Source organism: Lytechinus variegatus, chromosome 3, assembly GCF_018143015.1.
Source record: "Lytechinus variegatus isolate NC3 chromosome 3, Lvar_3.0, whole genome shotgun sequence".
Lineage (NCBI taxonomy): Eukaryota > Metazoa > Echinodermata > Echinoidea > Temnopleuroida > Toxopneustidae > Lytechinus > Lytechinus variegatus.
The window spans coordinates 57,292,603-57,308,182 of NC_054742.1; the positions used below are offsets into that span (position 1 = coordinate 57,292,603).

The window sequence follows — 15,580 nt, forward strand, 5'->3', positions numbered from 1 at the left end:
CGGTATCGAGGTTTTTGACCTGACAGAGAGGGGACAAGTAGAAGAAGAAAAAGAGTTGTCTTGTCTATACTGTGTGATGGGCGGAAATCCCAGGGGGGGGGGACAGGGGGACGCGTCTCCCCCCTATCCAAAATAATGAGGGGGTCACAATATCAAGGTATTTTGTGATTGAAAGCGATGATCAAAATAAAACATTAATTTTTGACGAGATGACCTTACCTTTTGGGTGATAACCCATTTTTCTTCTTTATTTTTTTCTCAGTGCTTGTCAAATTTATTTTGGTCGAAATAACCTTACATTTTTTTTTGCTTGTCAAATTTTCCAGCCCCTGGTCCCCCGAGCTTTCCGCCATTGCTATGAAAGTTTGTCTATTTCGTATACTGCATTGCTTTATCAAGAGTTCATGATCGCAGCCAACCTAAAGAGGAGACAGAATGATGGAACTGACTACACTGAGGCAGAACCGCAGAAGCAATTAGCATATTACCGGCCTACACCTATAGCTGGAGCCCACCTCCCGGCTCACCCGCTGTTTGCCTGTGGCAGCATTATTAGCAGGCCCGGCAGCAAATACAAAACATAACAAAACGCCCCCCCCCCCAAAAAAAAAGTAAAATTATTCAAATTATAGTGACACCCAGCTCTTCATCAGATCCCGGTTATTGCATGAGCCCCTATAGGCCTACTGCAAGGTTTATGGGGGGCACTAGGCGGTTCAGCCTGAAATGACTTACCCCGCCCCTTAATTTGCCATTAGAAAAGAAAATAATAAAAATAAAACGGGGTTCAGACCTAACAAAAGCAACTACACAAACAGCTCCCCACACAAAAGTGAAAGGTCAGGGAGGGATCAGAAGTGCAGATCGACCCATTTTTTATTCAAAATGTCATTGTGAATTTTCTTTAGGGGGGTCCCCGAGAACCCTGGTATTTCAGCGTTTTACGCTGCTGTCAATGAACTACACCTCATGCAATCCATGAGATTGCATTGATTTTCTCAATATTTTATTTTGTCTGCTTGAGTGATTTCTGCCTGTTCAGAAATCACTCAAGCAGTCAAAAAAATTCACACGAAGAGAAATATCATCGTCAGACAAAGGGCGCAGGTTAATATCGCTCAAGTAACTCATAAAATACTCTAAACGCGTGACAGAGAAGAGTGCTGTTGTGTCCGATTTTTATGAGGATTTTTTTATGAACGATGTCGACTTCGAATCAGAGGTTGATCACGGTGTTCGGGGCGACTGGAAGCCAGGGTGGGTCTCTGATAAAAGCTTTGCTCGAGGATGGGACTTTTTCTGTTCGAGGTGTAACCAGAAATGCAGATGGCGATGCGGCTTTGAAACTAAAGAAGATGGGTAAGAACTATTGTTGCAAAGGCCTATTGATTTATTAATTATCTCTAAATAACTCTGATATATAAATATGGTTTATTTGCTTCGCCAAAAAAAAAAAAAAGATTTTTAAAGTCTATGTTTCAAATTATAATGTCGATATTTTGGTGTTAATAGGTGCTCTGAAGTCGTATCTTTCAAATGCCATGAAAAAAATAGTTTCGTTCATGCTTAAGCGCGCGAACACGAAATGTTTTTGTCGGGGGTTAACAAGGAGGATTGCACCAAAATGTCATTATGATAATCGGACTTTTTCTAATCAGCAGACTTACTCTTAATCTTTTCATTATCTTTGCCATAATTTTCGAATTATGCGGTCAAAATTAATTTTCAAAACTGTTTATTTGCTTGAACTGTTCTCTTGTTGCTTCTTTTTAATACGTTCTCTTTTAGCTTTGAATATTCTTATTTTAAGAAAAAAAATCAACCGAAGTATGAGAGAGCGTGTATTATTTTGTCAATTCTTTTCATTGTGTGCTACAAAGCTTATGGAGCCTTTGAACAGTGGCATACAGATGGGCGGGGCCCCCCCCCATAAAAAGTGGAAAGGAAATAAAGGAAAGATAGAAAGTGAAATATGATTATTTTCTGAATATTACGTCAAAAATTATCACAAAATTTGATAGTTAAATAAAAAAAGAAAAAAAAATGCTTGCTCGCTTTGCTCACTCACAACTTTTTAATTCATTTTATAAGATGCATTTTAACGCAACTCTTTCTGCAACAGGCCCCAGGGGCCTGTTGCAGAAAGAGTTGCGTTAAAACGCAAGTCAAAAAATCAATCGCAAGTCCAAAATGCGCGCTGTTGATTGGCTGAAAATCAAGTTACGCATAATTTTCAGAGTTGCGATTGATTGCAACTCTTTCTGAAAATTTTGTCATTTCTCTCCGAGATGTGACACCGCTATGATTGTCACAGCTTTTCTAAACATTGTCTTTTCCCTGCCATATCTCTCAAAGTTTTTTAAAGGTACCATATTATAATTCGTTTCACATAATAAACGGGTTTCAATAATCACAAGTTCTTCCAATTAACAATGCAAATCTTCATGCTTGGGTTGACAAAAAGTCTTCTTTTCTTACTTATGAAGGAAAATTCAAAGGTAAAAGAAATTTGAATGAAAATCAAAATAAATAAATAAACTTGAAAATGAAATTTGACAGCATAATTCAAAAATCACGGCAGAGATAATGAAAATTAAATGGAGGTCTGCTGATTAGCAAAAAGTCTGATAATCAAATTTCTGATTTCTGTCATTTGGGCGCAAACCTCTTTTGGACCCCGACAAAAACGTCCCGTGTTCGCTCAAGCATGAATGGCAACTCAAAGATAAGATTTCAGAGCATCTATCAATGCCAAAATATAGATATCATAATTTGAAACAATTTTTTTACTTTTAAAAACTGTCCCGTTTTTTGTAATACGCACTGTAGTTCCCAGATAAAAGATCATTCGAGACACAGTTTAGACATAATGGCGTAAGATAATGTTGGACTAAAAGTGATGCAAAGTATGAGAAATTTTAAAGATGCACACCGACATCACGTGATTTAAAATCTCTTTATACCTGTGTTAGCTCTACTACTTGCATTACTTTCTTAAACATATACAACTTAAAAAGCAAGTTAGCTGAGGATGTACAATATTTTATGAATAATTTATTTTTATATTCTTATGAGCTTTGATTTGAAAAATGATTCTGTGTTCAAATTACTCTATTCTTGTATTTCCATTTGTATCAAACGAATTTGTTTTCATGGCCTGCTTATCTGCCACAAAGCATCACGGTTGGGGGCATTTCATGAAAGGACTTGTCAGACATTTTATTCGACAGGTCCCATTTTATCCGACATTTACCATAGGAACAAAGCCTCTCCGCCAATCAAAATCAGGGAAAGATGTCAGATCTGAAAACTTGTCGGAAGAAAATGTTGATGAAACGCTCATCTGAACTGCTTAACGGATAAAATGTGTGTAAAGGAAAATTTAACTTTGTTGTCGATGCAGGCAATCACGACATGCCTATATCGTAAAATTGATGAAATCAGGGGCGGCAGAACGGGGGGGGGGGCATGTGGGCACTTGCTGTGATAGAAGAAAAAATTGAAGAAAAATAATCTTTTTAAAAATGGAAATGGCCTTTGTAAAAATGAAATGTGCACTTTTTAAAATGAAATACCCTTTTTGAATTAAAACAATTCATTTCAAGTTAGAAAATCACGAAATCACAAATGACTTCAAAACGTGCCATAATACAGTGCGTCCCACAAAAAAGGAAACCCATTTTCAGAGATATATTTCACCATTAATAAATATATTTTTACAACAAATTTGCTACTAATCGCAAGAGTGGAATGTCATCTCTAATTTGGAACCAACAGCTTAGCAAATCGTTCACGCATGGCAGATTACAAACAATAAATATCGAAACATATCAGAAACGATTTGCGCAGAAATTCTCACATCAGGGATCAGTGAGAGAATCTTAAAGGATACACACAAAGAAAATTCACGAAAGTGATGATTATAGACAAATTATATATGAATGGAAAGGTCTTGTCTTTTTATACACAAATATGTCACTAAAAAGTCTTACAGATGTTGTGAAATGCAAGAAATGACATTAATAGAGACCCTTCTCAGCCCCCCAGCCGCCCCAGGCAGACATTCACGCGATCGAAAACAGTCGAGAATAATGACGTCACATGATCGACTACACACTATCTCTCTGTGCATAATACACTGATACACCTTCCTGGTCTCTATTTTTCTTCGAATTTACCGTTTTCTTCATGTGTTGTGATATCCGATTTCGACATCTTCAGACTATAAGAGAACCAGAACTGTGTTACTTTGTCCATTTTTATTGAATTATGAACTGGAAAGACCGATTTTGTCCACTCGACAGTCTTCGTTGTGTTGCTCTGATTCCAAGCTGTATACGGTCCCATTCACTTGCTGCCGATGCAGGTTACGCTGTTTGATCCAGTCAAAAGTCAAGGTAAGCATGTTTGGAAACTGTAGTCTGTACTTGTTCTGACGATGCATTCAGCCTTTTTTCAGGTCAGATGACAGATACAGATCTGATATAATTTTAGAATTATGCATTTTGGCATGACTACTATTAAAATTAAAAAGTCTTTATTTTAGAAATAATGTTTTTGCACAATTCCAGCAGATTTTTCTTCACAAAGTCAAGACTTCAGTCAGATTTCTAAATAAACTGGTCAGGACTCAGGCGATTAAATTATTTAGGAGCACTGGCATGGACCATGGCTGAAAATATGCTGTTTCAGAGGAATGTTTGGCATTATCGTAGTTTTTGTCACCAGTCCATTCACTGCCGTTTATTTCGTCAACGGCGGTGATCCACTCCCATTGACTTTGTACACAACGAGCGCACAAACACCAAATTTCACGATAAGGCCGAATGTTTTCACGATAAGGCCAAATGTTTAAGTTTTTATTATACACAGGTCTAGTACCCAATGCGTTTATGCTCAGGAGGGCCCTGTATCGTATACATCCAGATACACAGAATTATATCACCATAATGCCGATGTCATGAAGCAAGACAAATTTTCAGCAGTGGTTACTCTGATCATGCTGATTCCTGGCCAAAACTAGAGTCTGGTGTTTCTTTCTGATTAGAGTGCTTCTACATATGAATGCGTAGTGCCTTCAACATAAAACAATAAAGATAAATGCACTCTTTGTAATGACACAGAGTACCGTACCTCAAGTGATTCACTACCGCTAAGTGGTAAGTAGAGTGGGGCCTACACAAACATCACTTGAGCGTTGAGGTAGAGCACCAGTGTTCTGAGTGGAATTTTTCAGGTGTCTAAACCTACTATTATTTGTTGTTGACCGGAATTACATGCCACTGCACGTCGTCAATCATCAAGATAATGAAATTCATACTTTGATTTGATTATTTAAATTATTTCTTTATTTTTTCTCTCTTCTACACACAGATCTGCACACTTGCTGACTCTGGTGACTTCTGGTCTCTGCTCGCTACTTCAATCTGGGAGATTCCATCATGTCTTCTTACTGATTTGGATATAGCCTTTTTTTTTCACTCTTTCCAGGAGCTACGATGCAAGTTTTGGACTGATAATGATGCAACAGAAAATTTATCTTTATCGATCTTGGAAACGATTTTGAGCACAGTTTTGGAGAGAACTAAAAAAATTGACTTGGACAGGAATACAGCTTGTCGAAAATAAGAACACACAACTTAAAACGAAAAAAACAATTTTAATGTTATTAGGGCGTTTTGCAAGAAATTTTCTAATCAATCACACGTCCCAAATCAAGGGTAAGTCCTTTGATTAAAGACAAACATGTACATGTAGTTGAACTGCTATTGCAACTCAACCTTATTACGCTTGAATTTGAATTTAAGACTTACGCTTGATTTGCAATGGAACATAAGTTTCTTGCAGTGCCCCATATTTGTGTTTTGTTATCAGATATCTAACGTGCTGATTTTTCTCGAAAGGTATAATATATTTGTCCTTTTAAACGGTATTTGAATATGGGTACGCCTTTTATTTGTTTTCCACAATATTTATTGCATGTACATGTATGAACAGAAGTGAAATATTTATTGTGAAGCACTGAATGTTGTGTGCTGTTGTGTGATGGTTCATCATTTTGTTTTGTTCTAAGACTGTAAGCCTGGTGGGTGTGAGGAAGTGGCCTGATGAAAGAAAAGTGAACATGTGCCCAATTACAGATTTGCATATTTTAAGACAATTTTGTTTCTGGATAAATATTGCTATGCATTCCCTACATTAAGAGTAAAGGAGAAGTCCACACAATCAAAAATTCATTTGAATTTAAAGAAAAATAAGATATTGCAGGAAATTTCATAAAACTTTGATTCAAATTAATATAATTACTACTCTAACATTGAGAAATTTTGCCTAATTTATAAAACGATGATATGCTCATCTGTGTCGATGTGCAAATTACACTAACCGTTATGTCACACGCACTAAGTTCTTTTGTATTTTGTTGTTTGATATATTTACATGACATGTAGATTTGATATTTAATTTTCTATTTATTTTCTGAAAAATTTTCAGAGGGATTTTAATTCCTCCAAATAACATTTAGAGTTACAGTTCCGTAAATGTAACCTATTGTGTTCGGATGAAGAAATTCCTATACTCAAATCTGCAAAGAATTAAAAAACAAAATGCCACAAAAAAATTAGAAACGAATGTGATGTGACAACACTAATTTGCATATCATTGTTTTGTGACTGTTTTGAGTAAAAATAGCAAGGGAAATTACTCTATTCAAATAATTTTTAGTTGATGTGGACTTGACTTTTAACTCATCCTGTACCCCTCCCATCCCAAATAAGAGTAGAATCTAATCAAGAACTTGAAAATCAAAAGCAGCAATTAAATAAGATTTGATAAATACATGTCTGAATGGGATTTCACAAGAAAAAAAAGCTGGGTAGGGACGAGAAGGAATAAAAAAAAATAACCAAGGTAATCCGAGTTTTGAACCAGGGTCCTCGCACACGACAAAACGATGGCCAACACGTTTGGCCACAGACCACTCCCTTCATTGAGGTGTGCTTTTAAGATATATCAAACAAAGTCCGCTCGCCGCTGTGGGCTAATCATGTTTCGGCAATTCAACTGCAATTTCAATCATTTCGCGATGGATATTGCCATGTTATTTTGTGGTTCCTGACTTTGTTACGTAATGAAATTTCATAATTTTTTTTTTCAGTCGTGACGAAGAATGTCTATGCTTTATATTGATTATAATATCAATTTGTCGCAAGTGTGATTTCTAAGTGAAAATATGCTTTGTTTATTCAAATATATTTCTTGAAAAAAAATCATTTTTTCTAAGCTAAATATCGGTTACCAAAATACGTTAAATGTGCGCTTTATTTCTCTGTTCAGTAAATTCAAACTTTTATCTATATAACAAGACCAATCTTGTGAGGAATAAACAATTCTAAGAGCAAAAAAACGCTGATTGGAAAGATCGTCTTCAATGGGCTGCTGTCAGCTCAGCTGCTCACGCTCATTGTGTGACGTCACTCAGCTGGAGCTCGCAAGAGGACCGATGGAAGGCAGAAATATGGCATGAAAATAAATCATTTTTGAGAGCTGATTTCTGCAAACTCTAATGACTATTTTGAAAAGTGAAGTTATATATCTGATTAGTAATACTTCCCCTTTACAATGATGACCACAAAAAGGCATTATAAAATACTTTGGATTCTTCGAGTGTCTCCTTTAATAGAGAATACAAAAACATGGTTGTCGTATATCACAGCCAATCTTGTCCAATTTCTCTGCGCAATCTAATTTTGACATAAAAAATTCAAACTCGTCTTGCTCATAAATGCGTGAAGTGTTTGTCTCATATCATAGGTATCAAATTAAAGAAAAAATAATTGAAATATATGATTATGTTAATAAATTATCATAACTTATTTGCCTTTGAAGAAAAAAAGACAAGGGAATCCATGTTTCCTTTTTTCTGGGACTCGCTGTATAGAGATAGAAAGGTAGATAGAGACGGAACAAGGGGGTGGTATAATGTTTTTTGTGGGCATGCAGAAAAGACAAGAAAACTTAGCTAATGAATGTTTCATAATCATGCTTTCTTCAAATTGTTACCAACTCTTGTGTGACTGATAAAATCTTTTTATATATATTATTAATCATCACTGTACCGAAATAATGATGATGTATAAATGTGTGCGATTGATTTCTATTCGCCGTTTATCAATCAGAAATGATTAGTCACGTGGCTCTATCGTCACCATAAAAAAAGACGTGACCATGCCGGACTCGAACCTCAAACCTTAGCATCAATGAATTTCCCTGAACTTTTTTAATAGGACGCACTGCATACAGTGCAAACTGTATTGACGGTTCTGTTATGTAGACCACTGTGACTGCACAAAATTCATTAGCAAGAGGTCAACTTTTTGCTTACAAAAAGCACTATGAAAACATTACAGTGGGTGATTGTGTATTCAAAGAAAATAAAGCGACTCTTTTAATTGTGACGAACTTCACACTGTTTCTGAAAAGCAGTTTCTTTGGAAGAATTTTGAACCCAGTGATGGACACCTACAGACCGGAAGTCAGCGAGGAACTCAAAAAATACATATTCAGAGCGACAAGCATGGGCAAATTGATGATCACGGATGAATGGATGGATGAATGAGTGAATGCATAAAACAAGTTAACGAATGAATGAAACAATTAATCAATGAACAAAATAACGAATGAATGAGATAATGAATGGATGAGTGCATGAATGAATGAATTAATAATTGAATGACTGATAGAATTAATCGCTCAATAAAGTAATCAAACGATAAATGAATGGATGGACTTACCTATTGATCAATGAATTAATGAATAAACGAATGAATAAATCAATGAATTGACCAATAATTACTGAATGAATGGAAAAATTGATTAATGTATCGATCGATCAACCAATCACGGAGCGAATGAATTTATCAGTCAATCGGTGAGTAAGTCAATGTATCAGTGTACGAATGAATTATGAATCAATGAAACCAATCGATTGATGAATTAATGAATAAATCAGTCCGTCAAAGAATCAACTTTTTAATGCTAATGAAATGATAAATTATTTCTTTTCTACCAAGCAGGAAGTAACAAGGTTCGACTGACGACTGTCACACGCCCTTTTATTGATGATAATTACCAAAACCTTGATGACAATGAAATGCAAATAGAAAATATTGTCTTTTCTTTCCGCATGGTGAATGAATGAATCCACCACAGACCGGAGACCTTTTGTCTTTCTTGAGGAAAACGATTTTTTTCATAACTGTGTTGGAGACAGTTACAAGTACACTGATTTATTTACTTACCCTACTTTATTTTAATGAATGGAGATCGTGATGTCGTAATAGATAACAAGAAAAATAGGGAAAAAAGTACGAGCGTCGTCTCAGATGTTTTTCACCCGAAAATATGAAACATGTAAACGTATGAAATTTTACAGGTTGTGCAGACCCAACTAAAAGTATCGTGTTCAGTTCTTTGCATAGTCGCAACATATATTTTGTAATCATTATTGTGGTGGAAAATTAAAACCCTCGATCACCCCCTAATTTCTCCGCTTATTATCCAATATTTGACCTTTTCCACATCAATTAAGTAAAGTGTATATGATAAAATGAATGCCATAAAGATTCACTGTCTCGTTTTAATTACTACTGGAGAACATTATATCAAAGGTACGCAATGCTTGACATTAAAATGTAAAAATGAATACCATTATTATGTTTAATGATTACCAATTTTCAACTAAAAATAAATATGGTATTATTACATTCGCACTCGTAACCATAAAAACCCAAATTATTTACATCTTGTGAGTTATCTTAAAATAAGTGTTGCGATATACTTTGCAAGGGGCTTGGTGACATGGCAGTGATATGAATCGTAGAGTAAGCTCGGCCATTCATTTTTGTTCGTCATATATATCACAATTAAGTTCAGGATTAAATATTCAAGAACTAATTTAATTTCAGGCGGAAAAAAGAACACACGTGAGAAAATGGGGAGTGGAGTATTAAAAAAATAAAAATGTACACGATTTCAAGTTCATAAAGTGTATTGATGCTTTTATCGTTGGAAATAAATGTACTTGATTCATTCATTATTTCAGGTGTAGAGATACTGTACGCTGACTATGACGACCCTCTGACCTTGGATAGAGTGATTGCAGGGAGCTATGGGGTATACGTGGTGACCGGTGCTTACATTGAAAAGTTTTACGAAGACAAGGAGTTAGCTAGAGTAAGTAGTTTCGATGGATTAACAAATTATACTGGTGTTTTTGTATGATATTATGCAATGTCCTCGTAATACATCTTTCCTGTTGGAAATTAGTTAACACAAATTTTAACATTTAAGCACGAATAGCGCCAAGACATTTTTATCTGGGAGGGGGAGGGGTGATTATAACGACCTTAGAGTGACCTCATATTAATTTTTCAATATAATTTATTTATAGGGTTATTTTAAGATTACAAGAACCAGATATGTCTTCTTGTCTCTTCTTTCCCCCATTCTTCTCTACTCGAAAAATCAATGGGGGTGGTCGTTCCTCCCGCCTGCGGCCGCGGCGCAGCCAATTTTAAGTATTTATTGAAGAATAAGGCACTTTTTACAAATGTACAATTTGATCATAATAGGGGCTCCGTTTGGTTGAAGCCGCCATTCGGGCAGGGGTGGAGCACTTCGTATACAGTGGTCTACCGTCTTGCATGGAGGTTACTGGTCAGAGATGTCCAGAGTTTGAGGGCAAGTCTAAGGTCGAAGAATTCATATTCGCATCGGGGCTACCCTCCACTAGCCTAAGGCAACCGGTTTCCATGGAGAATATACTCATTGATTTCATCCCTCTGCTTCAAGAGGATGGGACCTTTGTATGGAGTAAGTTTGTAGGCCTATTATATATTTTTTTAAATCATCATCTCCATCATCATCATCATCATCATCACCATCATCATCACCAGTGTGATTAATATCATGATTATAATTATAGTTATAACTACTACTACTACTACTACTTCTGCTACTATACTACTACTACTATTATTATCACTACAACTACACCAACAACTACTACACTACTACTACTACTACTACTACTACTACTACTACTACTACTACTACTACTACTACTACTACTATACTACTACTATTATTATTACTACAACTACAACAACAACAACTACTACTGCTACTATACTACTACTACTACTACTACTACTACTACTACTACTACTACTACTACTACTACTTCTTCTACTACTACTACTACTACTACTACTACTACTTCTACTACTACTACAACAACAACAACAACTACTTCTACTACTACCACTTCTACTACCATTGTGATTAATATCATGATTATAATTATAGTTATAACTACTACTACTAGTACTGGTACTTTACTACTACTACTACTACTACTACTATTATTACTACAACTACACCAACAACTACACTACTACTACTACTACTACTACTACTATACTACTACTACTACTATTATTATTACTACAACTTCAACAACAACTACTACTGCTACTATATTACTACTAATACTTCTACTACTTCTACTACTACTACTACTAATACTACTACTACTACTATTACAACAACAACAGCAACAACAAAAACTACTACTACTACTACTACTTTCATTACTACAACTACAACAACAACAACTACTGCCGTATACTATACTACTACTACTACTACTATACTACTACTATTATTATTACTACAACTACACCAACAACTACTACTGCTACTATACTACTCTACTATACTACTACTACTATTATCATTACTACAACTACAACAACAACTACTACTGCTACTATACTACTACTACTAATAATAATACTACTACTACTTCTACTACTACTACTATTACAACAACTACTATTACAACAACAACAACAACTACTACTTCTACTACTACTACTACTACTATTATTACTATACTATTATTATTACTACAACTACAACAACAACTACTACTACTACTACTGCTACTATACTATACTACTACTACTATTACTACTACTACTACTATACTACTACTACTACTATTATTATTACTACAACTACAACAACTACTACTGCTACTATACTACTACTACTACTACTACTACTACTACTACTACTACTACTACTACTACTACTACTACTACTACTACTACTACTACTACTACTACTACTACTATTACTACTACTACAACAACAACAACAACTACAACAACTACTACTACTACTACTTCATCAGTTTTCCCCATCTCGATTTCATTTAAGATATCCCAATGGAAGGCAGACCCTTGCCTATGTTGAACCCAGCTGATGACGGTCGTGCCATCTTGAAAGTATTCAAGGACCCCAAGAAGTATATTGGTCGTCGAATTGGTCTTGCGGGAGACTTCAAAACAATCGAGGAGTATGCAGCTATTGCATCCAGACATGTTTCTCCTTACGTCATCAAAGCTACAAAGGTATAGGCAAATGTGATTCTACAGCGTATCCAACAAAAAAAAATGTTGATGACACTTTAAATGAGTAAAATGTAAAAAAATTACTAAATCATATGGTATATAATTTTATAATGACAAACCAACATTCGTTTTATACAATTGGTATAAATTTCATACTATTACATTCAATTGAACAAAGATATATGAGCCTTCTTTCGGGCCTTCTTTCAGCACTCTTCACCTCTGGCAATCCAAGTTTCGTTTTAACGTCGAATAAAGGACGTATAGTCTAATTGCGCCTTCATTCACTCGAATTTTATTTTCTTTTTGAGAATTCGGGGCCACAACTTGTAGACCCATGCTTGAATTTGAAAAAAAGTTTTAAAATATAAATTATATAACGTGATATCTTTAATCAAACATAAAAATATACAATATTTGAATAACTATAAGGAAATGAATCAAAATATTTGTCAATCCATGTTCCAATCTTCAAAAGTTGGTTTTTTTTAGTTTGTACATGTATTTACATTTATTCTTTTCATGAGTATTTACATTTTGTAATTTTGATATCATACCGGTATACCCATCTAAAGTGTCATTTATATTTTTTAGAGAAATGTTTAATCCAAGTGAATATATTCTTATCCCCCCCCCCCTCTCTCTTTTGATCAAATACTGGCTTGTATAGAGGGGCGGGGACGACTCCAACTGTCACCCATATTTTCCCTGAACGGCCTCTTAAAGTTGATTTTTGTTTGTTTATTTGAAGGGGTAGACCTAACAGTCACTTGAGACCTTAAAACGGGACATTCTATTCATATTATGTAAATCATGATAAGGATCGATAATTGGGTGTCTTCCTACATTAATAATGCGAGAGCGAGCAGAAATTGTTGTATATTCTGATCTGAAACTCGATAATTTAAGCACATTTAAAATAAGATAAAGCTACGTATCTCAGTTGGACCGGCCGTAAATTAAACATGGGTATATACCTCCAATCTTACTTTTCTTTCTGTTTGGAAGCGTTTCTCTCAAGTTTTTCTGCAGGTTGTCCCCAAAATAGGGGGGGGGGGCGGATCGACCCCCTTGGATCCGCGCCTGAGGGGAGGGGTCTTGGGGCGATGCCCCCAAAAGAGAAAAAGAGACAAAAGCAAAGAAAAAGGGATCTTGTCGGTATCACAAACTGGCTTTACGTAAGAGGGTCAACACTTCTGCTAGCTGGATTTGCCCATTCTGACTTTTTCGGAATACTTAAAACAAGTTTGCCCCCTCAAAATGTGTACCTCATTTCGCCATAGTACTCTCGTTCAGAAGAAAGGGGGGATAACAAAAAGAAAAGTGACCGTGGAAATCTTAAAGTGAAAGAAATGAGTCCTGACTAAAATTTACGTATTATTCAATCATAAAAAATTATCAATTAAGCCATTAAATTCTTCCGTCTCTTATTTATCACTGCAAAAATTACACTTATTCAAAAAATGATGTTAGATGGGTCTAAGCTACTTTTCGCCTGTGGTTAGCCTTTTTCATGAGCAAGTGTTATCTTGGAACAAATTTCTCTTTGACCAAAACCCCACAATAATTTCCTTTCCTCATCATTGTGCATTTAATGGCACTATTATTTGGATTCCAAATGTCTTAATTAATGCAAATACATCTCATAACATAATCAATACATGATAACAATTTCAATTATCCTGCCGTATTATCGTTTCATGAAATCAGACGTTTATTGATTAATCAAGTGTCTATATTTCGTTAAATCGTTCTCTATCTTAAAATGTAAACTCATGTAGACCCCTGTCAATGCATTTAAAAGGTTAGATTATTCGTTTTACATCGTTCATTATTTTATCTTAATTAACATAGATGACAGCTAATGAATTCAAGAGTTAGATAATTCGTTTGAAATTATTCAGTATATATTCACACAGCTGTCAGCCAATGGATTCTTATTATTTGATTTGGATATTTCATTATTCTATCCAAATTTTCATAGATGACTGCCAATGAATTCAAAAAGTTAGCTTCACCCCGGGCCGACGATCTTGGGACGATGTTTGAGTTCCTTCAAATGGATGCATCAGCCTACAGCCTAACCGATACTCAAAAACTCGATCCCGACATTATGGATTTCGACTCCTTCATGCGACTCAATGCCTCGGAGCTGAAAGAAAAACTTAAATACCAGTATGACGCTAAGATTATACAAAAAGATCATTTATCTTGTATCGGATTTCAGTCTGCAAACTAAGCCTTCATTTACATTACATTATTTTCTTATACGTGGGGCAACAAAAAGGTTAAATGATGTTAAATTATGTGTTTTGTATTTTTCTTATTATCCCTTGGTGTACTTCCACTATTTCGTAATACTTACCGAAGATAATTAATCACCAAACTTGTAATTTTCTTTGCAAAAATGATATATTAAGTAATTAAACAAGTAATTACTGTAAGTAGGTAGGTAAGTAACTAAATAAATAACTAAATAAGTAAATGATTACGTAAGTACGTTATCCCTTGGGGCACTTCGTATACTATATTGGAATACTTACCAACGATATCTGATTTCAACAATGTAATTTTCTTTCATTGTAAAAGTGCTATAAGTAAATGAGTAATGTAATTAAATGAGTAAGTAAGCCATTAAGTCAGCAAGCAAACAAGTGAGTAGGTAATTAAGTAAGCAAGTGAGTATCTAGTATATAAATGAATAAGTAAGTAAACCACTAAGTTAATAAGCATATCAACAAGTGTGAGTGAGTTAATAACAAAGAATAAATAAACACATAAATGAATAAGTATTGATAAATGAATGAATTAATAAGTAAATAAAAAAGGAATAAACAGTGAATGGGAAATTGATTTTAAAGATATATATGAAAACGCTTTTGAAATTATTGAATCAAATTTAAAATGTTAAAATCTAAAAAGACATGCAAGTATTTGCAACAACAAATGCAAATATGAATACGGTATACACGTATTTGCAAAAAGTAAAAAAAGAAACATATATGCCATTTAACCGTTCTACCTCTTAGTCTGTATTGATTTTTAGTGTGTCTCAGTTTTTTTTGCCAATGAAACAAGGATCTTCATTTTAGATTTCCAAA

General features: G+C 34.8%; 1 protein-coding gene across 1 annotated transcript; it reads left to right on the forward strand.

Moving 5' to 3' along the window:
* The first annotated feature begins 1,112 nt into the window (after positions 1-1,112).
* Positions 1,113-15,308, forward strand: LOC121412242 (nmrA-like family domain-containing protein 1). The gene is made up of 5 exons (XM_041605147.1): positions 1,113-1,359; positions 10,103-10,233; positions 10,632-10,872; positions 12,286-12,479; positions 14,464-15,308. Exons 1-5 carry the CDS (start codon positions 1,203-1,205, stop codon positions 14,716-14,718), a joined length of 978 nt encoding a protein of 325 aa, XP_041461081.1. The 5' UTR covers positions 1,113-1,202; the 3' UTR covers positions 14,719-15,308.
* The last annotated feature ends 272 nt before the right edge of the window (positions 15,309-15,580 follow it).